The following is a 27,915-nucleotide window of genomic DNA, read 5'->3' as shown; positions in this document are numbered from 1 at the left end:
CCCGGCGCTCTGACGGCAGCCTCGAGCCATAATTGGCCCGTCGGCATTGCAATCACGAGATTCTGGCCTCTCGCCGTGTCGCTGCAGTGTCCCTCAGCATCGGCCGGTCTAGGCCCGTCGAAATTCCTGTAGGTGCCTGTCTCCCTCGCGCCCTTGCACATCAGCCGCTGCCCGGTGTTCCTCTGTCCCTCCGGTATCCCTCCACCTGGATCGCATCTGCGCCTGCTACCCACCCACTGTTCCATTCTCGGTTCGTCGACGCTTCTCGCAGGCACACACACTCAATGACAGCACCCGCCTAGCCCGCTCCATTGCTCGATTCATTGCTCGATGAACGACAGAAATCGAGAAGGTGATGATGTGCAGTAAACAACTCAGATCCCTGTCCTCTCGATCCCCGGTGCCCGGCTGCCTGACACCGAGCCCCGTCCATTCCAGAAACCAGGACCTACCCGTCACTCTGCCGGTGGTGCTCCTTGGTCCGGTCGCTCTCTGTCAGTTCAAGTTGGCTGCACCCCCAATTCACTCGACATCTTGCGCTTCGCTGCTCTGGTAGGTCCTTCCTGCTTTCTCTGGGCTCGAAACAACCTTCGGGTCTTGATTGCCTGGCGATTCACTCCGGCCCGTACGCAGAATGTTTGCAGTCACGCTCGCGAAATTGAAAAGCAAAGGTTCAGAGTAACATCTCTGCTGTTTTTTCGACTCTGTAGAGGCGTGCCTCGGGAAAGGTAGCCTTCGCGGAAACACTCGACATGGCGCGCGAAGGTGCTAGGGAGCGTGATATGCACAGGTAGGTCGCAGATGCATATCGTTGTACATGTATCCTCGCTGACCTGCTTGCTGTCTAGGTATTATCAACCGTGGCTCGAAACATTTATATCCAGCGACCTCCACCCCACAGTGCAGCTTCCACCCGACAACCACGTGGAGGGGCACCAGCCGCGATCGTCTCGAGATAAAGCTTTGACGGCTTTTGCACAGTTGGGATGTCTTCGTTTGAACGCTAAAAGAGGCTTGGTTACGCTGTTGGATAGTTCCAAGCAATATATCATCGCTGAGGCCACGAAATCTCTGTCGCTGATGGACGACTCTCAGCATGAGGCCGGAGACGAGCTTTGGTATGGGAACACCTATATCGATCGCGGACTAGGCATCTCCGCCGAGGCGATGCATCCTGGGTCGTACACTGCTCGTGCTGCCAATGGAACCACATACAGCGCCCCGGCTCTGGTTGTCGATGACCTCGCTGCGGACGAAAGATTCAAGTCCCGCCCGTATGCCGGAAAGGGGATATCGTTCTACTGTGGGGTGCCTATCACCACCAAGCTCGGCCACGTCATTGGAGTGTATACAGTGACCGATGACAAACCACGCTCCGGACTGTCACCAGACCAACTGCGTTTCATGACCGATATGGCTGTCATTGTGGTACAGCACTTGGAGATCGTCAAAAACGAGCGCGCCAGAGCGAGAGGGGAAAGACTGATCCAAGGCATTGGGACTTTTATAGAAGGTGACGCGACAGAAGAAGCGGCTCAAATCAAGCCTGACTCTCGACCCCCACCACCGTTCAATGTGCAGTCCGAAGCTCGCCGCATGTCGTCCGAGGCCCAGGCAGACGGCGTTGACACGGAGTCGCCTGGAACAAACAATAGTGCAGAGCGGACAGACCCCAATGAGACGGGTGTTGAGGAGGGTGATCAAGGACCAGCCGCCCCAGAGAGCGACCTTCCATCAGAGCATGACGTTCTGATCAGTGAGCTGCAGAGGCGGCAGGCTTTGGGGGTCGTGCATGAAGGCACAATTCCTGCTCGGCCGAAGCGTTTGCATGCGCGTGATCGCTCGACGGCAACAAAGGAGAAAGCTTTTTCGGATTCTTTGCGCGTCTTCGATCGGGCTGCCGCTATTCTGCGAGACTGCCTCTGCGTGGACGGAGTGGTCTATCTGAATGCAAGCTCGGCCAATCTCAGTTCAGGTTCTAGTATGCAAAACGCCAACCAGGCTGTTTCAGTGATGCAACATTCACACAATAAAACCAAGCGAGGTAATGAGAGGAAGTCAACAGCGAATCAACCAGCTGAGGATGCGCGTCATGACTTCTCTGCCCACGACTCCACAGCTTCTGACTCGTCTACCGCCACTGGAAAGAGTAGCACCGATTCCTCTTCCGCTCGACCCGTACGCCAAAACGCAGAAGTTCTAGGCATTGCGCGACTCCAACCCGGAAGACCTATCAAAATTCCAGAGCAGACGTTACGTCGATTTGTACGTCGACATTCTGACGGCAAATGCTTCTCGTTTGACCAGCATGGTAAGCCATCCTCGAGCGACGAGACCTCGGACTCGAACCCCAATAACCCAGACGACACGGCAGCCATGAACGAAGACCAAGCATCGAAGGCACCGTTACGACATTTTCCCACGACGAATGCACTAATGAAAGCGTTTCCGGGGGCTCGGAAAATCGTTTTCTTGCCGCTCTGGGACTTTGCCAAGGGCCGTTGGCACTCAGGGATGGTCATATGGTCCAACGATCCAAACAGACTGACCAATATCCAAGACGACATCTCTTATCTGAAAGCGTTCAACAATGCCGTCATGAATGAGGTGAACCGAATCAATCTTGCTCTTTCCGATACTGCAAAAGCCACATTTTTAGCCAACATCTCCCACGAGCTTCGCTCACCACTACATGGTATCCTCGGAAGCATTGAGTTTCTTCACGATACAGCTATGGACGACTTTCAGTCGAGTATGGTCATTTCAGTAGAGACATGTGGCAAGACGTTACTCGATACAGTCAACCATGTTTTGGACTATGCGAAAATCAACAGTTTGTCCAAAGGTGGTTCTCTAAGGTCCAATTCTCGCGACAACCATCACCAGATAGAACCATCTAATTCTGACAGCAGTTTAGTTGAGGACTTTGACATGGCTGTGGTGGTGGAGGAAGCGGTTGAGGCGGTCTATGCGGGTCAGGTCTTCCGCACTGCTAATGCGGATGGGGTGTCAGGTCATGGCCAGAGGCTGGGCGGCGGTCAAACGGCCGCGGACCGTGCGATGCAAAAACGGCGAGAGACCAAGGAGAACGTCAGCCAAGCTTCTGTGGCCAACAAGAGTTCTGTCCGGCTTACATTGAACATCGACGATGACACCAACTGGATGGTCAGATCTCAACCCGGTGCAGTACGGCGGATTGTCATGAACATCTTGGGCAATGCATTGAAATATACTAGTCGGGGCAGTATCGACGTTGCACTCAAAGTGGATGACTCTCGCAAAAAGAGCTCTTCCAATCTGCACATGATGCTCAAAGTGACCGACACTGGAAGAGGCATGTCGGGAGAGTTCATGAAGAACCATGCATTCACCGCGTTCTCCCAAGAAGATTCGCTGGCCACCGGTACCGGGCTCGGACTGAGCATCGTCCGCCAAATCGTCGATTCCCTTGGGGGCACAATTGACCTTTCCAGCGAAAAGGATATTGGAACCGAGGTTAAAATCTGGTTAAGCCTTCCCAAGAGTCAAAAAGAAGACAGTTCCGATTCAGACAGGAACCTCATCGCCGAGATTCGTGAGATGACCAAAGGTCTTGAGTTATGTCTTCTTCTGCCGCATCTTCTCGAAAAGCCAGAGGTGCATCCTACACCCCGGACTCTTCGTCCTATGCCATCTGTGGAGGACTCCATACGGAACTTGATGGCCCAGTGGTTCAAGATGAAGGTTCGGGCTGCACCAAACATGGAAGGCGACCCGCCACCGAACTTTTTCATCTATCCTGAACCGCCGCCGATTGATTATCTGATGGATCGACACGGCCGAACCAAGACAAACAGAGAGATTCCTGTCATTGTGCTGTGCACCAATGCCTTTGAAGCAGCCAGTCTTAGGTCTCACGGCATTCATCGGCTGACTGACATAGGTCGAATCATTGAGGTTATTGCTCAACCATGCGGCCCGCAGAAGATAGCCAAGGTCCTCCAACGGTGCATGCAGCGGATGAAGCTGTTGGACAGCAGTCATTCTCCCGGAGCCACTGACCAGGTTCCCATGTCTGTCGAACGCAACAAAGAAGCGGATCTGGCCACCGTTCCTTCGGCCAACGCCGCTAAGACCCAAGGGATCAATCATTCCAACCATGATAACGTACAGGTCGACGGCACGGGCTCAGACCATAACAAGACAGGCTCGCCCTCTTCCAGCAATGGGTCGGCGACGCCTCGAGAGTCCGATGGCTCCTCTGTGAGAGCCGACGACGACACCAAGCCACGAGTATTGGTGGTGGACGACAATCATATCAACCTGCATCTTCTCATCACGTTTGTCAAGAAGGCCAATCACCCACACGAATCCGCGACGGACGGCGCAAAGGCTGTGGAAGCGTACAAAAGAAGCGTTCTCAACCATGGAGGCAAACAGGGGTTCAAGTATATCTTGATGGACATTTCAATGCCAGTAATGAATGGGATCGTGGCAACCAAGGAGATTCGGAAATTCGAAGAGGAACAGGGGATCGAAACGCCAGCTACGATTATCGCCTTGACGGGCCTGGGCAGCGAAAGTGCTCAAAGTGAGGCATATCAAGCTGGGTTCGACCATTTCCTGAGCAAGCCAATTGTAAGCTCTTGTTGATTTGCCACGATGAGTGGACGTCCTTACTGACATTGTTGTTCTTTTTGCAGAAATTCAAGGATCTACAGACGCTACTACGCTGAACGGGATTGTGTGTGCCGGCTGCACTGGCTTCTTTAAGCTTATGCTAGTTGTTACGGCCAACAGAACGACTATGAGCTCGACACCTGAGACTTGCTGTGCATATACAGCTCGGTTACGACTACGAGAACAAAAGCGTTCCAATTCAGGATGCACAGGGATTGGCGGGACTTGCGCCGGATATGGTGGAGATTGGTGTTTCCGCACGACTCTGAACGATTGCTTGTCAGAGTCGCCACCCTTTGATGTTCTCGACCCCAACAGGACTGAAGGTCAACAGATGGACCACGCGGATGATCTGGAATTTGGACTAGCTGCCCACGATTGAGTGATAGGGGATTCGGGGGAGGATGTTCGGTGTGGTTGCGGCGCCACCAGGGGGCTCTGCTCAACGATGACTTGGGCTAACCACTGGAAAGCACGAGAACGAGAACGTGGAGGGCGCGCGAGATGCGCATCGTCATGGGAATCCATAGGCGTCGCGCCGCACGCTGATGATGCGCACGGGGCTTGCTTTTTTCAGAGCTCCGTTGAGAGTGCAGTTCGGGTTGAAGTGGAGGGAAGTCTTGCCATTGCGCGAGGCACTACGACACTGCGATCAAATCGTGGTGGGTGTGGGAAAGAGGCATCCCATAATGAATCATGAATGAAGTGACGAGCAATATCCTGTCTCGATGGGGCGTTGTTTTTCAGGAGGTAGGTAAACATGATTGAAATTCGCGGTAAGTATTGTTGTCAAGTTTTGATAAATGAAGCAAGCTGTTGTGAGGGTTTATGTTCCAACTTGTCGTGGTAAATCCATTGATGTGGTCGGTGTTCTGGACTGAACTGCACAGTACCTATACACACCGCAGTACAACTTCAAGTTGTATATCAGACTGATGAAGTGGTGCACGTGCCGACAAGATAAGCTTCCGAGATCATGTTCTCACTTCAAGTTGAACAGGTCGATCATGTTTTATTAGCAGCACACCTCTTCTGATGAAGAATCATCACTATGATTCGGCGTTCGTTGCAGTCTCGGACGTTGCATTGCGTTTGTTTTCTTAATGTTGTTTAATCCAGATAAATATCCACCGTCACGGTCCTTCTACCGGTCGAGTCTTCTTCCTTGATTTCGTCTGCTACTTTCACATCCAGATGTCTCCCTCAGATGTCTCCCTTGCTGATAGGCATTGAGCGCGCTGGCCACGTATGTTTTCGTCCACCTTTGGGTTTCCGCCGACACAGCAAACCAATTGTCTTCAAGTTTGTCCTTGGCCGGGTTGGAGCTGGAGCTGGAGCTGGAGCTGGATCTGGGGCCGTCACTGTCACTGTCACTGTCACGGTAGCCCATGAAAAGGTCGACGCGCATATGCTGCACCCACCGCCAATCGGTGCGTTGCATTTATTGACTTGAAGAAATTGTCGAGACGGAGGTTATTGCAGAGGATGAAGGCGCGGCGCTGTTGTGGTTCGGCCTGCTTTTGGACCAGAGGTAGGATTTCGTGCAAGATTTGTCTGTTCACGCAGGAGAACGCGGTTGTCGCAGTGGTGGTAGGTGGAGGTGTTGTGGCAGCATGTGCCGATGCGGGTGGCTTTGCATTTTCCTACAGAGCGACGAAGCGAAGTAGGTTTTGATTCTTTTGCTCCTGATTCAAGTTTCGATGGTGGATTTGATTATGATTCTGCGGCCGCACACGAACAAGGGTAGATCTGCGTGGGTTGGATGACTGAGTCCATATCTGGAGGCGGATTTCTGGGGGAAGATCCAGCAGGAGGAGGGGCATTGGTATGGGTACTTTGTATCGATGTTTGAAGATGCAACAAAAACACAACTTGTCAAAGACTGCGCCAGTAGATATTGAGGATAGGGTAGGTTCGTAGTCGTCGTAGAATGGCATACAGTACCTCCCTCAGCTAGAGTGCAGTGCTCCGAGTGATCAAAAATTGAGAGTCTGCTGGGCGGGTCACGACTGGGGAAAGGGAAGGCCATATGAGGAATTGCAAAGCCCATTATTGTACCATCCTGGAGTTTGATACCTATGGATCGTGGTGTGACCCGACCACTATTTCTGCAAATACCTTATGGAGCGGTGTGGACAAGGCAGACCTATATTCATTGTTGGCCCCAAGGGTCAAGGAGACAGTTTCGCATTGAATCAGGTATACTAGTATGTACCACTGCATACTGTGATAAGGCTGGAGAGACAGACACACGGACCACTGACGCACTAGTATGGAGATGAAACGAGCCGCCACTACACCGCCCGAATTTTTCCCTTTTGGAACCTCATTATCTTATTTATCGGGTCGGCGGAGTCACTGTGTGGCCGGATACTCTTTTCGGCGCGGCGGTTTGGGGCCCTACGACGGTGTACCACTTGTACTGTAAGTGGAATGGGGCTGGGCCGCTTTCGAGGCGCAAAAACCTTAGGGACAGTGCTCCAGCTTTGAATGTTCATTCCGGAATCCCTAGAAACAACCGAGACTGTGGGAATACATATATATCTGACGCGGCATTGTGTATTGTATTTCCGCCATGCCTCGCTCCAATGACAATGGCACCGAATGGACCAAAGGTTGAGCCGAGAAAATCATGGCTGATTGCACATCACAGTGCTCACAAGCCGGCGAGCAGCTTCCTTCAGCTCGTCCCGGCTATCGCAAGCTGCAAAGACAAATCGGTCATGTCGCACAATCACGTACTTCTTGCCGCCGACCTCCTTCTTCAGTCGCAGCTCATCATAGCCGATTGGAGGCGGCCGGTTTCTGCACAGGACGGCATCGGCTGCGAACTCGGCGCCCGTCGCGATCCGTGCCGCATTCTGGACATATCCTGGCGGCGACGTCAAGGTACAATCCATTGACTGGATCAACACAGTGGCCTCCTTTGAGCGGAGAAGGTTATCGGAGAGACCGTCGATATCCTCGATACCCTCCAGCAGAGCATCGACTTCTCGCGGACTGTCTGGTAACACGAGCAACTGGAAAAGTCCAGTCTTTCCAGGTGAGAAAATGAGGTCGTCCGTGAAGCAGACTGACTTGGTCTTGAAATTGTACGCATAGACCTGGGGCAGGAGAAAGCCGCCTGCCATATCGTCGAGGAAAGGAAGTCCGGGGCTGTGTCGATATCTCGCCATGCCCTCCGCTCGTTGCCCCAGTTCGACCTTCTTTCTTATACTCGGGATCAGCTGGATGGCCCACATGTACCATTCACGGATCAGGAGCTTGAGCGGATCGGCCTCGTTGACATATTCGCCATTTCGGATGGTGGCGGCCAACGATTTCTCGAGTTGTTGTTTGCGTTCCGTGTACCAGGCTCTTAGGACTGGCTCATGGTTTGCGGTTGGATTGCGATGAAGTAAAGCCAGTCTCCACGCCAGTCCTGACGCGTCTCGAAATCCCGAGGCGATGCCCTGGCCACCTAGGTATCTTTGGTTAGCACGTATCTGACTCTCCAGAGAGACACTTACCAAAAGGCGGGAAGACGTGAGCGGCATCCCCAGCGAGGATCACCCTGCCTAATGCCCATTTGTTGCAACTCCTTGCCACGAAGGAAAACGGCCGAGATCGCAAGGTTGTGATGCATTCCGGTGGGAATTGGACGTCCTGGTTCAGACCATAGCGACTTCCAGGATGAGTAAGGTAAGGATAGATGATCTTGGCCACTTCTTCCGGCGTCGCCATTTTGTGACCATCTTCTCCTTTCTGAACCACAAACTCGAATCTCCACAATCGGTCTTGTGGCAGTCCGAACCTGCCACAGACCGAAGGTCGGTTTGGATTGCACAAGAACCGAAACTCTCTGGGAAAGAATAGGTCATACACCTGCTCTGGAGTGTACCCCAGCCGCCACAAAGGAAAGTCGGGATGCGTCTTTTCCGTCGGCAGGGATATCTTCCAGTTCAGCGCCACCCATGTCTCTTCGTATGTCGACCTGACGTGAGTTAACAACGACAGGTGTGATGCAGTGTGCTGCTGAGACTTACTGTTCACATTTCTCCATGATGATTCCTTTGGGTTCGAGGTACTTCTTGCGGACATAGCCCGTCTTTCCATCCGCTCCCACGAGGAAGGACGCTTTCAGTTGACGGGTTTGCCCTTGACCATCCTGGTACGTCACCTGTACACTTTCACTGTCTTCGCTGACCCCCATCACGGTAGATTGTGTGCGGATCTGCGAAAAAGGGATTTTTTCGATCTGGTCACGAATCGCCTTTTCCATGGCCGGCTGCTTATGGCAAATGAAACCAACATGGCCAGTGCCTCCCTCGGTGGTTCCGTACTTGAACCGGATCAACGGTTTCTTGGTCAGATCCGGTTTGCTACCTGTGATAAAGTTGAAGACCTCCATGCCTGCTGCTGGTTAATCGGGGCAGACCGAGACCGCCGCCTAGGACAACAACTTACTAGAGCCCATTTCTGTAAATATCCGGTCATAGATGCCGATTGCCTGAAGGATGCGGATGCCATCCTCATCCAGAGCGATCCCTCTGGGGTCATTCGTGATATCTTTTTCCCTCTCCAGTACAATATTGGGCACTTTCAGCGTCCCCAGTAACGCGGACAGTACCACGCCCGTTGGGCCTCCGCCGCATACTATCACACCGGTTTCTTCCACCGAGGAGATCTCGTTTTGAGCCATGATAAGACGCCGATAACAAATTGCTTCTCGAGAATAAACCAACTTTACCACGGTAAAGATGCAACGTCAAAGATTGTCTATCGTCTAGACGAGGAGTATATATCACATCTCAAAACATGTTCGGGCAACCATCACTTTATCCTTACGACAATCGCTTCGACAGACCTGCGGACTCATTTCCGGCCCACGGTCCGGGGGAAAGTAGATGGTGAAGATGGTACATTTCGCCTCCGAACCGATGTGGGACGTAATAGGACGAGATATCAGGCTGAACGGGACATTAACAGAAGTGTCCCGCATTGGAAATGCCAATGTCACTGGGAGGGAGAGAAGCGAGCACCTTCACCCCCTCTCAACTGGCCCATTGCGGACCCTGATTGCCCGCAAGTCTGGGGCTCGCCCTCTGAGCTTCGTGGGGGAAGCAAAATGTCTGCCAATGGTTTCTGGCCTCAACCTTACCAACTGAGCCTGCGCCAATGCGTCCTGCGAGGGAAGAAACGCATCCATCTCCAGTCTCATCATGGCGGGGAAGAGTCGGGGAGAGCCGTCTTCTCAAGAGACCACATTAACGCGAAAGGGAATCGTGTAGCTGGGCAAACACCCCCAACCTTCAACGCCTGCAACAAGCGGCCAGTCCACCATTTCGAACTGGTCAGGTTTGGACCCCCCGCCATTGGATAGACAGGCTGCGACTCGGTCTATTCCACAGAAACTCGCGGGATGCGGGATGAGCTGGCTCCGGACGGGCTAATTATATCAAGTCTACTAATAGTTGCCTGGCTACCAGGATCCGAGTCTCTCGCGACACGAACCAGCTGCTGAACTTGAGGATCCTCCATTCGGGCCAGTGTTTTCTCTCTCGTTGCTCCACACGATCGACCTTGTCCAGCAATCACCCTTTTTCCAGCTCGCTCTCCAGCAATGCTGTCCAACGTTGAGCATGAAAAGAGCCTTCTAGACATTGGAATGAATCGCGTCGTCTCGTTTTGAGCCATGTCCGAAGCCTTGCCGACGCAAGGCTCTAATAAGGGTCCCCGCGGCAGACGCGCTCGTAAAGTGCGCCAATGCACGACCTGTGGGAGGACTTTCGCCAAAACAGACCATCTCGAACGACACATTCGCTCTCATACCAAGGAGAAGCCTTTCAAATGTGCCATCTGTGGCAGAAAGTACGGTCGACAGTGAGTGACCGGTTTTGTCATCATGTGTCTCCATGCATCTTGCTCATGGATTACTAGCGACACTCTGCTCCGGCATCAAAAGGATCATCAGGAGGATGGGTCGGTCACCACAGCGGTAGAACCACGACGCGGTTCTGTCATGTCTGCTCAACCGGACCAAACTCCGAGACCTCCTCTCCCATCCCACGATCCCTTGGATGTGGCAATGATGATTCATCCTCAGGACTCGAGCCTTGCAATGAATTCAGCGGCCAACCCCGCCGTGGATGTGGCCTCTCTTAATTATGCCAGCAGCGAGGCCCCCTATCCAAACGTCCATCCCGATGCGAATGCTTCAAAGGACAGCTACTCGAGTACAAGCGCCTCCAATCCGCTAATGGAAACTCTAGATCCTGTCATAGAAGCATTCGATTTCGAGGCTCATTTTCCTTCCTGGCTCGTGGACGGCGATTTTCACGCCAGTATCCTGGATACGCCTTTAGTTACGAGCATGGCGGAGTTGAGGCCTGCTTGGTCTGAAAGTCCTTATGCTACATGTGGCCCGACAGGCTACAAGCCCGTACCTGACACGAAACGTTTGTGGTTTACTGCTAAGGATGATGGACGTGAAGAGGTGCCCCAGTCAGGCCCTGCGACCCCCCCGGCATCTCAAGTCGAGGTAGACGATACTTACCGCCAGACGCTTCATCAGAGCCTACAGATACGGTCACAACATGATCAAACCCTACCGTCTGCTGATTTCCTCAACCTTTGTGTCCGGTCGTACTTTGCACGGTTTCACCCCGTCTTCCCAGTGGTTCATGCGCCAACCTTTCGACCTTCTAAAGCCAACTCTATGGTTCTCTTATCCATCTGCTCTGTCGGCAGTCTCTTCACTGGCTCGGTGCACGCCATCCGACAAGGCGTGCAAATCTTCGAAAGGCTGCACAAGGCCGTGCTGGCAAATTGGGAGCGTTTAATATCTCGAGGGACTGAGGAGAGAATCTCTCTTATCCAAACAGCAATCATTGGACAGACGTTCGGTCTCCTCTCAGGAGAGCCCGAACACCTCGCCATAGTCGACACATTTAACGGTACCTTGATCTCATGGGCACGCCGTCTCGGGGCCTTCAAGACAAAGCGACTACGCGGACTCGACCTCCACAATTTATCTCCCGCTGAGCTGGATCATCAGTGGAGAGAATGGGCCAAAAACGAAGAGCTCATCCGAATCGCTCTCAGCGTTCACATACATGATGCAGAACTCTCAAGCATCCTCCACCATGAGCCGTTTCTGCGTCACAACTCGCGCCAGTTGCCCGTTGCTGCCTCAAACCAAACATTTATGGCTGCCCGACCTGAAGATTGGCGGCTGTCATATCTCAATGATCCCACCAACTTCGACAGCGACGAGCTGACGCCTGCATCCGTTGACGCAAATGTGGACTTTGACATCTTGGCCATGCCTGGCAATAGCTACTTCACCGCCTACACAGTTTTGGAAGGGATATGTGTCAATATCGTGGAGAATCGGATCAACGTCCGGGCTACCTCGGCAAAGATGGACGAGATATCCGGGCTGTTGACCACCTTCTACGGGCGTTTCTTGCACGGAACTGCTCCCTGGGAACCAGATCACATGGATATGAGCATCCTCTGGCACCTGGCCCACATGTCGATGTTTGCGGATTTTGACCTCTTGGAAAAAGCCATTGGGCGAGATGGTCCCACTCTCTCTGCCGAGGACCAAATGGCCGTCAGCAATTGGGCCAGGTCGGACCAAGCCAAACGATGTGTCGTTCATGGAACGATGGTCCAGAAGAAACTGGAAAGCCTGCCTCTAGGGTGTGAGCCCGCGATCCACGTCCCTCGAGCCATGTTCAGAGCAGGCGTTGCATGGTTCTGCTACACTCGCTATGGCGCAGGTGGAGATACGCAGAGTGGACTTAGCACAGAGGGTCTGGATTTCCCAGAGTTTAAGCTCCTTGGTGTCAACCCTGCATTGATACTATTCCAAGCTAATGGCTACAAACATGGGAGACCAACCACGACCGAGATCAACGCGGCCTTGTGTGGACTCACGGATCTTTTGAGGCGCATTGGCCATTGGGAGATTGCCCGCAGGTTTGCCGCGATTCTAGGAGCATTATTACACAATGAAAACGGTTGATTGGGACCACACAAGAAAAGTGACGCTGTGTGACTTTTGCGCCGACAATTGTGTATACTTAGCCCTGGCAAATGGCATAAATCGTTCCCAAACAACTGGGTCGGATGCACGACCTGCAATGGCTCGAACCTTTGACAAAGATCTTTTTACCATCACCGTTACCAAGGGCCAATGGGAAAGGCATGACGATGTTTTCAGAATAAAACGCCCATATTTTCAGAATAACCCAGCCGCTTGACATTCGCTCAAAGCCACATGGTCAAGAAGGTCCCGTTGAACAAGTCCCCAATGTGGGACGTTTTGACTCTGCAACCCCAATCCGCCCACACCAATCAGTGAAATTCCGGGGTAAGAGACCAATTTGACCAGTCTTTTGCGGGGAGGCTTGGTGGAACCCTACAACAAGTGCAAGGCTACTGGTCAATTTGATCACTACCACAACACGCAGCGACGACGATATTTGCCCTATATGTACCTTGCCGCCAACATGTATTTCGAATCACGGACAGACCATCCCTGCTGAGGGAATACTATCGTCTGCTGCCTCTACACTTTCAACAGCCCTTCATTATGGCCAACACCGCTGTCCTCGAGGATATTCGGCATGTCGCTGAGGCCGAAACTCACGTAGAGATGCTTCCCGGCACCGAGCTCATGGCAGAGGTGGCAGGCATCCACCTTGTGCACGCCCACAACCGACCTAATGCGACTGTCCTGGTGCCTCAACCTACAGCCAGCCCGCATGATCCTTTGGTAAGAGATGGCAGTGCCCCAGTGGCTCATTGCACGTTGTTGTTTGTATTGTATATGCAGGCTAACATTGCAGTCAGAACTGGTCCAAACTCTGGAAAACCATCGTACTCACGAACCAAGGACTGTTTGTACTCGCGAGTATCATCACTACTCTGTCTATTGCGCCCCTCACGCCTGTTTATATGGCGGAATGGAACAAATCACTTACACAAGTGAATTTATTGGTCAGTATTCCCGGCGAAGCAGGAAGACAGACGCAGAGCACAGAAAGAGCTGACACCTTGGATTAGACTGGCGTCACTGTCCTATGTCTCGGATACGCCAATTTTGTCATCATTCCCTGCTCCGACATATTTGGTCGCCGACCGACACTGTTGGTCTGCGCCTTGATTTCTCTGGCAAGTTGTATCTGGCAGGCGCTGGCCAAGTCTTACCACTCGTTTCTGGGTGCTCGTGTCCTGGCGGGTCTCGGTCCAGGTATGTAATGTCGCTGTCGAACACTTTGATGGCACTCGTGGCTGACCCGTCCATGATAGCCGCCAACGAATCTATCATGGCAACAGTGGTTGCCGATTTGTATTTCTTACACCAACGAGGACGCTATGTTGGAGTCTACTTGTATGTAAAGCATACTTTCGGTCGTTTTCTCTGTCTGCAACTAACTTTGGGGTGTTGTACAGTTGGTGCTACTTTGTCGGCCTGATGATTGGACCCATCATATCGGGAAACGTTGCCGCTCATGTCAGTTGGAGATGGTTCTTTTGGGCCTGTACGATCGTGCAGGTGGTGGAGATTGTGGGATTGTTACTGTTCAGTCCGGAAACACGACGACTCTTAGAGCAGGATCCGGTTGCCGCAGCAGGCCTGGTTCAACAACCGTCACTGGTTGAGGGAGGTGACGACAAGGCTCCTGCCGACGAAATCGTCGAGAATGAGCAGCGAGAAGTCGAAGTCGAAGTTGTTGAAAATGCGAATGCGAATGCAATTGTCGACGAACATCTCGGCCGTGGAAGACCCAGTCGGTCCCAGTTCAATGTCATCCAACCCATTGACCGGCGAGCGACGGCTTTTGCCACCATTTTACGCCATGTCCTGACTCCGGTGCAGATCTTCGCCTATCCCATCATCTTCTGGGCAGCCATGAGTATGGGCGCGGCAGCCAATGCGCTTTTGTGCGTCAACCTCGCCCAGTCGCAGGCCCTGGCGGCGCCGCCGTATAATTTCACCCCGGCGAATGTGGGATTTGCGAATTTTGCCCTTGCGGTCGGTGCGATTGTCGGTTTGGCCACGGCGGGGCCGTTTTCGGATTGGGTTGCTATGCGGGCGACGAAAAGAAATAAAGGGATACGGGAACCGGAACAGAGGTTGCCTGCTTTGGTTCCGTTTCTTGTTGCTTCGGTGGTGGGCATGGTGGTGAGTACGACGAGAGGACTTTTGGTCTCTGCCCTGGAAGACGCCATATGAGAAGAAAGAATCCGTGTGCATTGTGCTGACTTGTTGCCGTTTGTAACCTAATAGATTATCGGCGTGGGCTTCGATCGACAATGGCCTTGGGAACCGATTATTATCGTCGGGTTTACGCTGGCGGGTGTGTTGACTGTTAGCATTCCGACTATTGCTATTACTGTAAGTTTGATCCTGGGGAGATGAGAAGTGAAATTGGACTCGAAGCTAAGATGTTCTTTCTGTCTAGTATGCGATCGACTGCTACAAGCCAATCTCAGGCCAGATCATGGTGACATCGACCGTGGCGAAGAATACGTTTGGGGTGAGTGTTGCATACAATATTGAAGGCTTAAGATTCCTTTCTTGTGTTTGTCGTTTGTCGTTGCTATGCAGGAGCTGGCTGAGTGACTGACTATTGTTTGTGTCTATCTAGTTCGGCATGACTTACTATATCAACGACTGGGCGGCCGAATCGGGATTCACTGGGCCCTTTATGTTGCTGATGGGGATGACTGTGGGGTTTAGTCTGGTTGGAATGGTTGTGCTTATGGTGTATGGCAAGACGTTTAGGCGGTGGACTAAGGATGCGAAAGTGCATAGTTTTGGATGAGCATCTATAGCTGGGTATCTATATGCTTGCAACCAATTGTGGTTTGGCGGTGATGAAGGAGGGTATTGGCGGTGTATGTCTTCGTTTGTTCCAGAGGTCGTCCTGGATGTAGGGTCTAGTCTACTGTCTGTGGAGAGGCGTTAAATGTGACAATGCAGTGCCAGTGTCCCCAGGGACCGTAGTGTAAGCTGGGGGCCATGGATGCCTGGTGTGCTTATAGGTTAATACCATCTTATCCCCTGGTTCCGCATCCTGTTCCCCTCAAGGCTCAGGCTCCGCTGCTGGCAGGAGTATCGACCAACAAGGCTGGCCAGTCAAATCGAAGAAAAAGCAAGGCGGTTGCACCCGGTTAAAGCGGCACCCACCAAACAGTCAGAAAGCTTAACACGGTTTAGGTCACTGATAGTGCCATGTTTATTTCAGGTTTGTTGTTACTGGCCAGTGCAGGATGTGGGGGGCGCGATATCGGCTGCCGGTGCCGTTTTGCCGGGCCGGGAATTGTTTGCCAATGCAGTGCTTGAGGTCATGAATATGGCAATTCAAACATAGACTACTAAGTAGTATCAGTACATATACACCGGCCGAACGAAGGTGAAGGATCATATTATATCATATCAATGGCGGCCGAAGAAGAAAATTTTTAAGCACATCGTATCTTTGTTGATTTGTTTTTGTCATGGCAGACTCGCGTGGCAGCGCGACAACGACTCGCCCCAACAGCACCACCCGTACCACTGGCACTGGCCGTGCAAGGTCAACATTGGAATCCAGCACATCAGCCGATTTGAGTCTACAAACGACTAATCCCGAATACGGCGACATTGGGCCGCCAGAGACTGAAGATGACGATGAAGACGAAGCGGACGAGCAAGTAGGGCAAAATGGTACCGGCGAGAAAGTTAGCAGGCGTCGAACTCGGAATCGCCGCCGAACCAGCTCGTTCGCAACGGGACGGTCGATCGATCTCACTCGCACCATCACACGGCGGGAAAGTATTCTGTCGCGGATCCGGACGCGACAACCCATCGGTCCGTTCAGTCACCCGTTGGAAAATCAAAAGACCACGGTTGACGAGTTGGTCGATTTTGATGGGCCGGACGATCCGTATCGCCCCTTGAATTGGAATATGACGAAGAAGGTCATCACGACGGGCCTTTATGGGTTCACGACTATGAGTGCGACTTGGGGGTCGAGTGCGTATAGTCCGGGAACTCAACAGGTTGCGCGGCAGTATGGTGTGGGGAATGAAGTGTCGACGTTGGGCACAACGTTGTTTTTGTTTGGGTTTGGGTTGGGGCCGTTGTTGTGGGCGCCTTTGTCGGAGGTTTATGGTCGTAAGGTGAGTGATGCACTGAATCGGGGATTGAAGGAGGAAATGAGATGTTGGTGGTGGTGGTGGTTGCGGCTGTATATCGATGTCGGGCTACAGGGGCTGCGAAACACACACCCCCTTCCCTCTGTTCAGACCACACAACCTCCCACCCCCCCTCCTCTCAACTACACACTCTCTTCCCCCTTTCCGCGCCTAGGCACACGCATATCCTCAGATTAGCGCTACATGGCTATCTCTCCGTCTCTTCCCCGGCATGCACACGCACATGCACATGCGGTGGTCAATCGTCTTGCTCTATGCTTTTTGTCGATGCCGACGCTTATACTGATTTGATTCACTCGTGCTAGAATGCTGTACTCCCTCCAATGTTCATCGCGGCTTGCTTCGCCTTTGGGACCGGGGCCGCCAAAGATATTCAAAGCATCATGATCCTCAGGTTCTTTTCGGGGTAAGTTGGGCATACCGTGAACCACTGACTATCGAAGAACTCAATCCCTTGTTTGGTTCGAGCTGACCTTTGCGTCTTATGGGTAGATTCTTCGCTTCAGCACCCGTCACAAACACCGGAGGCGTCCTAGCCGACTTGTTTCCCTCATCTCAGCGAGGTATAGCGATTGCCTCATATGCCATGGCAGTGGTCATAGGGCCTGCTTTAGGTCCGATCGTCTCGGCCGCGCTCGTGGTCCAGGTCGACCTGCGCTGGCGGTGGACCCAGTATCTAACGGGAATCATCCAGCTGTTTATCCTGCTGCTCGACATCATCTTTCTCGACGAGTCGTATCCGCCGCGCCTGTTGGTCTACAAGGCCCGTCGACTGCGCCATCAAAGTGGCAACTGGGCGCTTCATGCCAAGTTTGAGGAATGGGATGTGTCGATCAAGGAGTTGGCTAGGAAGGTATGTAACTTACCTATATTACGTGCACTGCGGTGGCAGCTCTGTTTGTTTGCTGGGCGTAAGTCTTATCCGTGCTGATGCCTTTTAGTTTTTGATTCGACCATTTCAACTTCTTACGACTCCGATTTGCGCCCTGGTCGCGTTATATGCCAGCTTCTGCTACGGTATTCTGTACATGCAGCTTGGTGAGTTGTTCTCAACCGACATTGGGCGATGGGCATCCTATATCTGCGAGGCAGCATTACTAAACGATATCCCATCATAGGCGCTATTCCCATCATCTTCGCCGAAAACCGTCACTGGAAACAAGTGCCCTCGGAATTGCCCTTTCTGGCCATCATGATCGGTGCTATGATCGGTGCTGGGATCAACGTCTACAACCAGCTCGTATATAACCGCAAGTCGGGGGGTAAGGTGTGCCCCGAGCTCCGTCTGCCGCCAATGATGCTTGGTTCATTTCTGTTTAGCGGGGGTGAGTTCAAACCGTGGTCTTTTTCGTTCTGTCGTTTGACCTCTTTGACCTCTTTGACCTCTCGGCATATGCACTGGCGCCCACATAGGTTGTTGTGTATGCTGCAAGACTACATGAAGTGATTATTTACTGGTTGTCACAGGTCTCTTCCTCACCGGCTGGACCGCCGACCCCAAATACCACTGGATCGCCCCCGTGATTGGTCTGTCCATGGCGGGCATTGGCTTCTTCACGATTTTCCAGGCGGCCTTGAATTATCTGGTCGACACGTTCCAGAGATATGCGGCGAGTGCCATAGCAGCAAACAGTAAGTTGAATCACGGTGAAAGAGTCAACCATGCTGACCACTATTCTTCTCCAGCGTTCCTCCGGTCCTGTTTCGCCGGCGCATTCCCGCTCATTATCTCGCCTCTGTACCATAACGTCGGGATCCCGTGGGGTACAAGCATTTTCGGCTTCTTCGCCGCGGCATTGATCCCGGTGCCGTTTTTCTTCTTTTTCTACGGGAAAAGGATCCGGATGCGCAGTAAATGGAGTCGGAATGCGAATGAACGATAACAACAAAAAGAAAACGAGGTTATAATTGCGAACATGCGGGCTGAGATCTGGTTTGATTTTGATTCGATTGGTGATTTCTTTTTACCATATTTATTTACCGCACAGAAGACGCTGAGCTGAGGTCAAGTCGAGTCAGTTCTTGCTGTTTTGTTTCGAACTGGTGGACCCGAATATGATTCATGTGAGCAATAGGGGCCATGTTCAGGAATCAAAAGGGTTCGAATTGGGTAACAAAAAGCGTCGGCGTTACGCAAAACCGACATTCATATGTACTTGTTTCACGTTCAACTTTTGGAGAGCCACTGGACTTTTGCAAAGGTCGGATATAGATATGTACAGTACGATGCTGCTGTCATGGGCCATTCCTATCAACTTGACTCGCGTTTGGATTCATGATCTCATTTGGCTTGCTTATTATTCTATTTCTATATCTACTGTAAAGCGACCAGTTCTCAAGTCAAAATCACCTCAGCCGAAAGCGTGTCAGAAACATAAATAATGGCGTCATTGACCTGCCGTCTCGGCATTGAGCCCTCGACCAATCCACGGCCGAAGATTGTCAGCTTGTTGATTCCCTGAGGACAATTGCACCACATGCAGTGTTCCACTGGCAGCGAGTACCACCGTGACAAGGACTGCCACTAAGTAGGACTGGGATCTGTTCTCTCAGTATATCCATGTCTAGCGGCTTCTTCGACTCCTCGTTTCTCCCGCAGGATGAATAATGCAAGACACCGACACTGCGCGTTGCAGCCTGCAGTGATATGACCACGGCCTCATCCCTTTCGTCTACGGTGAAGAACAAGAGTATCATCGTCCGACCGCTGCGAGAGACTTGATATCTTTGCCTTCGGACTTCATCCGCTATTCACGTGGTCTTCGATAGAACACACGAACCGCATAACTATAGCATCATGGCTTCAGCGACCGGCGTCCCCGAGCAGAACCCGGCATTGCAAGAGGAAGAACCACTCCTCGGTCGTCCCGGGGATGTCACGCAGCGGCCCGGACAAGGACTGCAATTCAATCTGATCAAAGGAACCGGTAGGACATGGTGTCTTGTCGCTATATTATATTGAGTAACTCAGCGAACTGATTTTCTGTTGCGAACAGCCATCCTAGCGCAAGCAGGCATAGTGATCCTCACAGCCCTCGTCTGGGCAGCCGTCTTCCAAGCCGACCTGATCTTCTTTTCGTTCCACCCACTCCTCAACTCTCTCGCGCTCCTCTTACTCGTTCAAGGCGTGCTGGTGCTGCAACCGACAGCTCTGCAAAAGGACAAGATCAATGGGACATATACACATGCCGTGTTCAATGGGTTGGCTGTGGCAGGTAAAACAAATTGGACCTCATTTTTATTATATTTGATCGGTGCTAAAGGATTCTGTTGTTGCAGCCCTCATCGCCGGTCTGGTCATCATCGAAATGAACAAGGCCTCACATCCCGAGACGCGGTTCCAAAGCGTCCATGGCAAGATGGGCTTGGTCGCTTATATACTCATTTTCTTGCAATGGCTCGTTGGGTTTACGTCGTTCTTTGCGCCTGAGCTGGTTTATCGGAGTGTCGACCGCGCAAAGTCGATTTATAAGTATCATCGGTATGTCCATGTGGATGTGGTATTGTGTCGCGGGTTGTGGTGGTGGTTGTGGTGCACTGGTGACTGACCATGATTGATGCACAGGATCGCCGGATACACCATTCTGACGTTTCTGTTGGCTGTCGTTGCTGCTGCCACCACTACGCCGTATAATGTCCACGTTCTGCATATCAAGCTGTGGGCCGTCCTGGTGGCTGCGGTCTTTGTGCTGCTTGGTGTTATTCCGAGGATCAAGAAGCATAAGTTGGGGTTCTAAAAAGACCGAGGGAACAATGATTGATTAGGAAAGGAACCAATGTCAATGAAAATGATAAAACGACTCGGCCAGAGCCTCTGGTTTGATGATTCTTACCATGAAGGAATGGAGCAAATCCAATTTTTGTCTTCAGCAGTGGCAGGCGCATTTCCCTGTCTTCCAGGAGGGTTCAACTTATTATCTTTTGGCTTCTTTCGTTCGGACATGACATGATTGTTTTCGTTACCAGTACTGTATGCAAGCGATGAATTTGACTTTGAATTGACCCAATGTCAAAAGTTGTGGTACAATGCTACCTACATACTACATGATGATGATCTTTACGGCGTGGCGTGGCATGGCATCAGATCAAAACATAAGAATGAAGAAGCAAAGCAAAGCAAGCGAGGAACAATATTTGCCTCCGCGTGGGTGAATATCAATAATATCATCACCATATGATCTTACTGGCCTCAGCGTTACTCTTCGCAAATATTTTCCCTTTTTTTTTCTTTGGCAAAATCATCGAACAGCAATATCTACTGGTATTGTTGTTCCCGATTCTCGCCTTTGCACCCCAACGAGCCGATCTTGACCCGCGGCAAGGGCTTCCAACCGGGCCGCTTGGACGCGATGTTTTTTAATCACTGATACCCATTCGGGTTCAGGTTCGGGTTCGTCTTCGTCTTCTTTTTGTTGGTGTCGGTCATCATGCTGAGGAGTGCTAATGCCGTCAGCGTTATCAGACGGTGCAGCTGTAGCTGTGGCTGTGGCTGTGTTTTCGTCTCCTTGCCTTTCCTGATCCTTTTCATGACCAATTCTGCCGGGCTCAGGTTCCGCTTGAGTATCTTTATCTTTATCTTCTTCGTGGTCTCGGTCTTGGGTATCGTCTTGCGATTCGTGTCCAGGTTTACGTTCTTGTTCCTGTCTCTCTTCTTTTGCCTCTGCTTTTGCCTCTGCGTCTGCGTCTGCCTCTGCGTCGGGCTCAACCTCTGCCTCTCCGCTTGCCGCGGCCTGTACATCTGCCTCGGTCTCAACCTCAGCGTCCGTCTCCGTCTCCGCCTCATCCTCATCAAGCAAAGCAATAACCAGACTAAAATCCGCACCCAACCTCCCCAAACTATTCGCCGCATAGAGAACTTGCATGAGCAAACTCTCGCGTGCACTCGGGTCCGTCACGTTGGGGAGGTATTGTTTTAGCGTAGCGACCAAGTTTTCGACGAGATGGAGCGGGAAGGATTGGAGGGCTGGTGGTAATGAGAGACAGAGAGATAAAGAGGGGACGGCGGCCTCGCCGGCACTTTGAGAATCATCTCGGTTCTGTTCGGCCGCGGACTCGTTTGACAAATCGTTGTCGTCCTGCGGGAAAATATTACGATACATACTGATCGTGGCGAAGGATTGTTCACGGAAGATTTCAATGTATCGCTTCAAATAGCGTTCTGTATGTTGACCTTGGAAAGAGTGAGAGGCGGAGGTGTATGAGGGAGTGCGTGTGCGGGAATGTTTTGGTGTTGACACTGTTGTGGAGGAGGAGTGTCGATGTGAATGTTGATCGGTGTCCTTCAACCTGGCTTCCGTTTCTTGATCGGCGAGTTCGCGGAGCGGAGCCAAGGCTTCGGTCATGTACAGAAAGGTACATAGTCTGGCGCAGAGGAATAGGGCTCCGAGGTGGCCTTCGTCTTGGTTTCCATGTCCACGTCCACTGGAAGCTGCTGCTGCTCCTGAGCCTGTCGTAGTCGATGGATTTGATATTCTGGTTTGTTGTGGGTATTGTTGTTGTTTATTGGGTTGGGACGTTGTTGTTGGACCACTCAATTCAGGCGCTACACGCCTCAACCACCCAATCATGCGGATGGCGGCGGCAAGCCGTAAATTCTGCGATCGGAGACCAGCGATGAGATTCGTCGTCATCTCTCGCATTGCGACCTCGGCTTCGAGAACGACGGACCTAACAAGTTGAGAGTCGGGATATAGTATTTGTAGCCGTTTGGTGTGTGCGAACAGGTCTAGTGCTTGGGAGTAATTGGCGGCGCCACTTGGTACGGCCGTGCTGGAGCCGGAGCTGGTGCTGCTGTTGCTGCCAGCAGATGCGATTGCAGCAGACAGCAGAGACGGAAGTTCCAAAATATCTTGGACTTTGTCGGCTTGACGGGCCAAAAGGGCAGCTTCGCGTCTTGCTTCGAGGAGAGCATTGCCGCCGCCGGCGGAAGTTTCATCGGCTTTCGACCGGTCATATGCGCTGGCGAACCCGGTGGCACTGGCGTCGAGGGCGGGGATTGATTCTCTGATTGCTTCAACGGACGATAATAGTTGTGGCAGAGATGTCTGGAGCGTAGACAAGTGGTCGGATGATGTTGTCGTCGTGCGGTGGGAGCGCGCACTTAATGCTTGGATGGACACGAGGTTGGATTGGTTCGCTTGAGCGAGAGACTCTGGTTCCGTGGTTGTGAGATCGTCTAGACGAAGTGATACAAGTCGTGATAGATATTTGGATATTGATGGCGAGGGAGGACCGGCTGTTGAATTACTGAGGCCGCTGCTGGTGGGCAGATGTGGCCTCAGGAGGTCATAGAGCGGATCAGCCATTTTGGATTTTATTCTTCTCTTTTTCAACAGATGGCGGGAATGGACCTGCCAAGCTTGATGGATTGGTAATGCAGGACTAGCTGCGGCTTCGGCTGGTTTATTGTGTTATATCATCTTGTCGCTTGGTTGGGAGGATGAGAAGAGAGTTGCGCGTGCTTGTACAAAAAGATGTGGTGTTGTTATACCACTGTACATGTAATTGAAGGTCCACGTGACACGTCGAATACCCGCGTGTCACAGCCTCGTGGTAGACCACCTTGAATGAGTGCAGATTACAATACTGTAAGTGGACAAAAGCAAAATGTGTAATTCATCATGAGAATGATCCTTATGTCTTATGTCCCTATGTCCTTCTATTTGTATTCATTCCTTCATTGACAAACCATCCCTGCCACCTAATCATCCACTAGGTCCCTGCTAGTAAACACTCCCACTACGACTCCTTTCTTGCCTTTCCTCGGCCAATATCTTCTCCATCTCTTTGGCCTCGCGTGCCTTGGTACCAATCTCACGGTCGGCTTCGTCAACATCTGCATCACTTTGGTCCCCTAGGGCGTCTGCCATGACTCGATTGTCATCATCGAAGTCACCTCTCAGAGCCCGCGCCAAAGATGTGGACAATTTTGGCCCGCTAGGATCTATCGCCTCTGGGACCGTTTCTTGCGGTGGTGTGTCCGGGCTCGCTTCATCGTCCGATCCAAATGGCGAGCCGTGACCAGACCGTGTGCCTCCACCATCTCGGCCGAGGTACGACTTTATGCCTGTCAAGGGCGTTTTCCTTCCAGTGTCCAGTGACAGGTTACTGATGGACATGCGTAGGTTGCTCGTGGAACGTACTCGGGTTCGGCTTGGCTCCCTGGTAGAAGAATTGCTTATCCGTCTTACACTCACAGTTTCGGCCGGGTTCTGTGTAGATGTAGTTTCTTCCTCCACTGGAGGGTCATCGTTAAACATCTCTTGTGTGCTCTTCCGTTCCGGCCGTGGCAAGTAACTCGCACCTGTAGGGTCATTGGCTGTCCTGTGAGAAGTCCACCGTCTGACAGGAATCGTTTCGGGAATGACAGGTGTTGAGGCGGACGAGATGCTTCGTCGAGCAGCGGCCCGCTCCTTTCTAAGGTCGGACCACCGGCGTAACTGATTCTGTAGGACGTATCTCCCATTCGCCGCCTGCTTCATGACCAAAAACTCGCAGTGGTTGATGTTTCGGAGATCCTCGAAGAACTCCACGCTGTAATGATACCAAACCATCAAGAAAATGCGACTGCACAGACCGTGGGTGACCAGAATCGCCACACTGGCCATGTTATCTTCCTGGAAGCGCCGCCAAAGCGAGCCATTGAAGGACGATACTCGGTCATAGACATCTGCGCCGCTTTCGCCGTTCGGAATCCGATAAAAGAAGTGACCGTACTCTGCACGTTCTCTCCACAACCGTTCGACTTCTTCAGCTCCAGGTTGGAAATTGCCAAAATCCTGTTCCCGCAGGCGGGGTTCCTCGTATACTTTGATGTGGGATCTTTGGAAGGGTGACGGGGCTGGGTCGTTGGACGTCAATCCGTTCAAGATACCTTCTGTTGTCTCTCGTGTTCTTCTGTATGGCGAAATAAAGAAGTGCAATGTGTCGTCTTCGCGGAGGAGTTCACGAAGTTTCTGCCCAGCCTCCAGAGCCTGTCGATGTCCTTCAGGAGTCAGACCGACTTTGTGGTCAGGGGTGGTTTGGTGAATCGTCTTGTCCCGGTTGCCCTCAGATTGTGCATGACGGATGATGATGATCAATCTTGGTTTGCCCATGTTGGATCAGAGAGATTGTGTCGATACTTGTGCTTTCACAGAGACCCCAATAGTTCCAGCTGCTTGTTGGTAGGAGAGCTGTGCGTAGGAGCAGTAGAACAAAGACAATGTTTACATACACGCACTCACTCCAACGACGCCAGCGAAAAGGAATTCTTGCACGTCTGTTGTGGTAGGAGCAAACACACACAGTAGACCGTCAGATACAATGGGTTGGAGACAGCCTTGCGGTGTTGTGCTGGCAACTTTGGTCGGGCATTCAAGTTGTTCCCCGGCCAGTGGCACTGCCTCCCTTTCGCGATGCCATGATGCAAGGCAGTGCAGCAGTGCAGCAGTGCAGTGCCAGTGGGAGGCAGTGGCTCGTCCCGAAACTCGGACCGTGGGGTCCGTCACGTGATAAGCTGCCATGCCAAGCCCCGTGCCGGAATAGGACTAGCTCAGCCGTGCGAGATCGCGACGCGAGATTTCCTGAAGTCCAAGTCCCCGTCGCAGTCCCAATCGCATTCGCAGCCCCAGTCGCTGTGTCGCCCGTTCAAGTTGTCGCATTCATTGTTCCTCCCGTTCATATCCCACCCAGTGGATCACACTCTAACGTATCCTGTATTGAGTGCGACTGTCCCCCGTCCCCGTCGCGGTTACTGCTGGTACCTAGGTATACGTGGATCACCCGTAGCGCCAAGGAGCATACACGGGCAGGATGAATCCACAAATGCAGAACTATCGGCAATACGCCCAGCCGCAAGGAAGAGGCCCGGCAGCCCGTCGGCCAGGTGAGTGCGACTCGAGCACAAGCCCCAGCACCAGCACCTTCTCCAACCTAGACTCTACCTCCAACATCTCAGGCCCTGCTCCCCAGACAAACAATCTTTGGGCCCGGTTGAGTGTTGAGCAAATCCCCTTGAAGCTTAGCCCTGATCTTCGTCGCTTGGTGGACACTGGTCAAACTCCCCCATACGCTGCTTGCCTTGAGGAAATCATGAGACGAGCTCGAAACTTACCGACCACTAATCCAGGCAATGTCCCTCCCTCCCATCATGCCCAACAGCAGCACATCCAGCAGTTGGCGAACCAGCAATTGCAACAACGGAATGCTGCCATGGAGCACCAAGCGGCGCAACGACGCGCGCGAAAGCCTACCGACAAAAACCTCCCCGAAGGCGTCGAAGACCTTGTCATTGGAGACGGCGTGAAGCAATACAATGACCTACGGCAGGCAGAACATCGTCTGGATGCATACATGTTGCGCAAGAGATTGGAGATACAAGACACAATGAGTCGACACGTCAAGCGAGAAAAGACCATGCGCATCTGGATCTCCACCACTCCCATCGACCAGCCATGGCAGGTGTCTCACAACGACGACGAGAACATCACTTTCGACTCGCTTGCTGAACCCAAATACCAGGTCAAAATTCAAGGAAGGCTGCTGGACTGGCCCGACGATGACAGCGACACCGAGGACGAAGACGCGAATGTCGACGGAAATCAAGAGGAGACCCAGCCCAAGAAAACCAAGGACACGAATCCGCCGTCTCGACCATTCACATTCTTTTTCAAGGAGTTAAAGGTCGAGTTTGAGGATGGTTTCATGGGCGACCCCAATTATAGTGTCCACTGGAAGAAACCTCCCAACCACCGCCCTGAGGACGAACTCGATTCACTCACATTCACACGTAAGGCCGACGAGAACATGAACGTCACCATTTGCCTGACCCGTGATGAGACCCCCGAGAGGTTCAAATTGAGTCCTGTATTGGTTGACATGTTGGATATGACCGAAGCAGACCGCGCAGAAGTCGTCATGGCCATCTGGGACTATGTCAAGTTATTCGGACTTCAAGAAGAAGACGAGCGAAGAACCATCCGCTGCGACGACAACCTCCGTCAACTCTTCGGTACTGAGACCATTTCCTTCCCCCAGATTCCGGAGCGCATCCTCCCTTACCTTCTCCCGCTCGACCCGGTCAGACTCCCGTTCACTATTCGTCTGGACAAAGAGTTTCACGAGAACCTCGAACCTACTGTCTACGACGTGGATGTTCGGGTCGAAGATCCCGTTCGCGCGCTGTACATGAAGATGACGCAGAATCCGAAACACCAAGCACAGCTGCGCCAGATTGCGGAGCTGGACGACCAGATTGCCGTTTTGGTCCAAGCCATCCATCATCACAAAGCCCGTCACGACTTCTTTTCTGCCATGGCCAAGGATCCCGTGGCGTTTTCGAAGAAGTGGTTGGCATCGCAGAAGAAAGATCTCAGCGTGATCCTGGCGGAAGCTGAAAAGGGCGATTTCTCGGGATTGGAATTTGACAAGAGTGGCGAGGATGGTGTTTGGAACTCGGACCTGGTCAAGGAGGCCGTACGGTATCGGCTGGCCAAGCAGGACGCTGGATCTGGTCGGTAGACTAACCAGTACTCTCTTTTCTTTATGGAGATACCCCCGTGTGATGGTGTGGTTGTTGTACACAGAAAGCAAGGCGTCAGGATGGGTCACCGAGACAGGATGGTGAGATTTGCTACTAGTATTACTTGGTGTTGCGGGAGAAACACATGCACCAGTATCTACGATCTTGGTACTGGTAGTAGGTCAATGCGTACCGTATGTATGATTATGAAAGGAAGCAGCAGTGCAGTGCTCCCTCTACTTGTCTTGCAATACCTTAAAGACAACACGGATCATGTTTTCAACTTGTCATACATAAAGTTACACACATACACAGTTACCACACTAGTAGAGTTAGGTAGAGATGTTCTTACAGGAGATATGGCGATGCATTGCGCCGGCAGTGGGAAATCAGACCAGACATTTCTGCAGGAAGTGTTGATTTATTCTGCAATGTGTATATATATATATACTGTAGTGCGCACGTAATCTCCCTAAATCTGTCACACAGTTCTCAGCCTCGTCACGTAAATGGCGCGTGGCGCGGCGCGCAGGATATCTACCTACCTTAGGTCCCTGCCT

General features: G+C 52.1%; 9 protein-coding genes across 9 annotated transcripts; 6 read left to right on the top strand and 3 right to left on the bottom strand.

Moving 5' to 3' along the window:
* Positions 1–108: 108 nt before the first annotated feature.
* Positions 109–6,568, top strand: HMPREF1120_01719 (sensor histidine kinase/response regulator). Its single transcript, XM_009155743.1, has 3 exons — positions 109–790; positions 849–4,617; positions 4,683–6,568. The coding sequence occupies exons 1-3, from the start codon at positions 753–755 to the stop codon at positions 4,713–4,715; spliced, it is 3,840 nt and encodes a 1,279-aa protein (XP_009153991.1). The 5' UTR covers positions 109–752; the 3' UTR covers positions 4,716–6,568.
* A 721-nt stretch (positions 6,569–7,289) lies between these two features.
* HMPREF1120_01718 (monooxygenase) lies at positions 7,290–9,340 on the bottom strand (the record flags this gene model as incomplete). The annotated part of the gene is made up of 4 exons (XM_009155742.1): positions 7,290–8,119; positions 8,169–8,632; positions 8,685–9,051; positions 9,106–9,340. The coding sequence occupies 4 exons, from the start codon at positions 9,338–9,340 to the stop codon at positions 7,290–7,292; spliced, it is 1,896 nt and encodes a 631-aa protein (XP_009153990.1).
* Positions 9,341–10,333: 993 nt separating this feature from the next.
* On the top strand, positions 10,334–12,670 carry HMPREF1120_01717 (early growth response protein; the record flags this gene model as incomplete). Its single annotated transcript, XM_009155741.1, has 2 exons — positions 10,334–10,521; positions 10,579–12,670. 2 exons carry the CDS (start codon positions 10,334–10,336, stop codon positions 12,668–12,670), a joined length of 2,280 nt encoding a protein of 759 aa, XP_009153989.1.
* Positions 12,671–13,240: 570 nt separating this feature from the next.
* HMPREF1120_01716 (serine/threonine kinase 16) lies at positions 13,241–15,479 on the top strand (the record flags this gene model as incomplete). Its single annotated transcript, XM_009155740.1, has 8 exons — positions 13,241–13,423; positions 13,501–13,647; positions 13,714–13,900; positions 13,960–14,041; positions 14,104–14,836; positions 14,942–15,049; positions 15,117–15,191; positions 15,303–15,479. 8 exons carry the CDS (start codon positions 13,241–13,243, stop codon positions 15,477–15,479), a joined length of 1,692 nt encoding a protein of 563 aa, XP_009153988.1.
* A 676-nt stretch (positions 15,480–16,155) lies between these two features.
* On the top strand, positions 16,156–18,737 carry HMPREF1120_01715 (MFS transporter, DHA1 family, multidrug resistance protein; the record flags this gene model as incomplete). Its single annotated transcript, XM_009155739.1, has 7 exons — positions 16,156–16,818; positions 17,160–17,260; positions 17,347–17,707; positions 17,796–17,892; positions 17,973–18,179; positions 18,322–18,486; positions 18,541–18,737. The coding sequence occupies 7 exons, from the start codon at positions 16,156–16,158 to the stop codon at positions 18,735–18,737; spliced, it is 1,791 nt and encodes a 596-aa protein (XP_009153987.1).
* A 914-nt stretch (positions 18,738–19,651) lies between these two features.
* HMPREF1120_01714 (uncharacterized protein) lies at positions 19,652–20,591 on the top strand (the record flags this gene model as incomplete). The annotated part of the gene is made up of 4 exons (XM_009155738.1): positions 19,652–19,781; positions 19,851–20,069; positions 20,134–20,335; positions 20,420–20,591. The coding sequence occupies 4 exons, from the start codon at positions 19,652–19,654 to the stop codon at positions 20,589–20,591; spliced, it is 723 nt and encodes a 240-aa protein (XP_009153986.1).
* A 501-nt stretch (positions 20,592–21,092) lies between these two features.
* HMPREF1120_01713 (uncharacterized protein) lies at positions 21,093–23,159 on the bottom strand (the record flags this gene model as incomplete). The annotated part of the gene is made up of 1 exon (XM_009155737.1): positions 21,093–23,159. One exon carries the CDS (start codon positions 23,157–23,159, stop codon positions 21,093–21,095), a length of 2,067 nt encoding a protein of 688 aa, XP_009153985.1.
* Positions 23,160–23,576: 417 nt separating this feature from the next.
* Positions 23,577–24,950, bottom strand: HMPREF1120_01712 (phosphoglycerate mutase; the record flags this gene model as incomplete). Its single annotated transcript, XM_009155736.1, has 1 exon — positions 23,577–24,950. The coding sequence occupies one exon, from the start codon at positions 24,948–24,950 to the stop codon at positions 23,577–23,579; it is 1,374 nt and encodes a 457-aa protein (XP_009153984.1).
* A 489-nt stretch (positions 24,951–25,439) lies between these two features.
* On the top strand, positions 25,440–27,745 carry HMPREF1120_01711 (26S proteasome regulatory subunit N6). The gene is made up of 2 exons (XM_009155735.1): positions 25,440–25,720; positions 25,964–27,745. The coding sequence occupies exons 1-2, from the start codon at positions 25,648–25,650 to the stop codon at positions 27,352–27,354; spliced, it is 1,464 nt and encodes a 487-aa protein (XP_009153983.1). The 5' UTR covers positions 25,440–25,647; the 3' UTR covers positions 27,355–27,745.
* Positions 27,746–27,915: the final 170 nt, after the last annotated feature.

Source organism: Exophiala dermatitidis (assembly GCF_000230625.1).
Source record: "Exophiala dermatitidis NIH/UT8656 unplaced genomic scaffold supercont1.2, whole genome shotgun sequence".
NCBI lineage: Eukaryota > Fungi > Ascomycota > Eurotiomycetes > Chaetothyriales > Herpotrichiellaceae > Exophiala > Exophiala dermatitidis.
Note: the sequence above shows the minus strand (reverse complement) of the source record. Positions and strands in the feature narration are given on the sequence as shown.

Coding starts and splice junctions, on each gene's coding strand:
- HMPREF1120_01719 (XM_009155743.1), top strand. CDS start 753: ATGGCGCGCGAAGGTGCTAGGGAGCGTGATATGCACAG. Junction 791..848: donor AGGGAGCGTGATATGCACAG/GTAGGTCGCAGA, acceptor CTTGCTGTCTAG/GTATTATCAACCGTGGCTCG. Junction 4,618..4,682: donor ATTTCCTGAGCAAGCCAATT/GTAAGCTCTTGT, acceptor TTCTTTTTGCAG/AAATTCAAGGATCTACAGAC.
- HMPREF1120_01711 (XM_009155735.1), top strand. CDS start 25,648: ATGAATCCACAAATGCAGAACTATCGGCAATACGCCCAGCCGCAAGGA. Junction 25,721..25,963: donor CCCGGCAGCCCGTCGGCCAG/GTGAGTGCGACT, acceptor CCACTAATCCAG/GCAATGTCCCTCCCTCCCAT.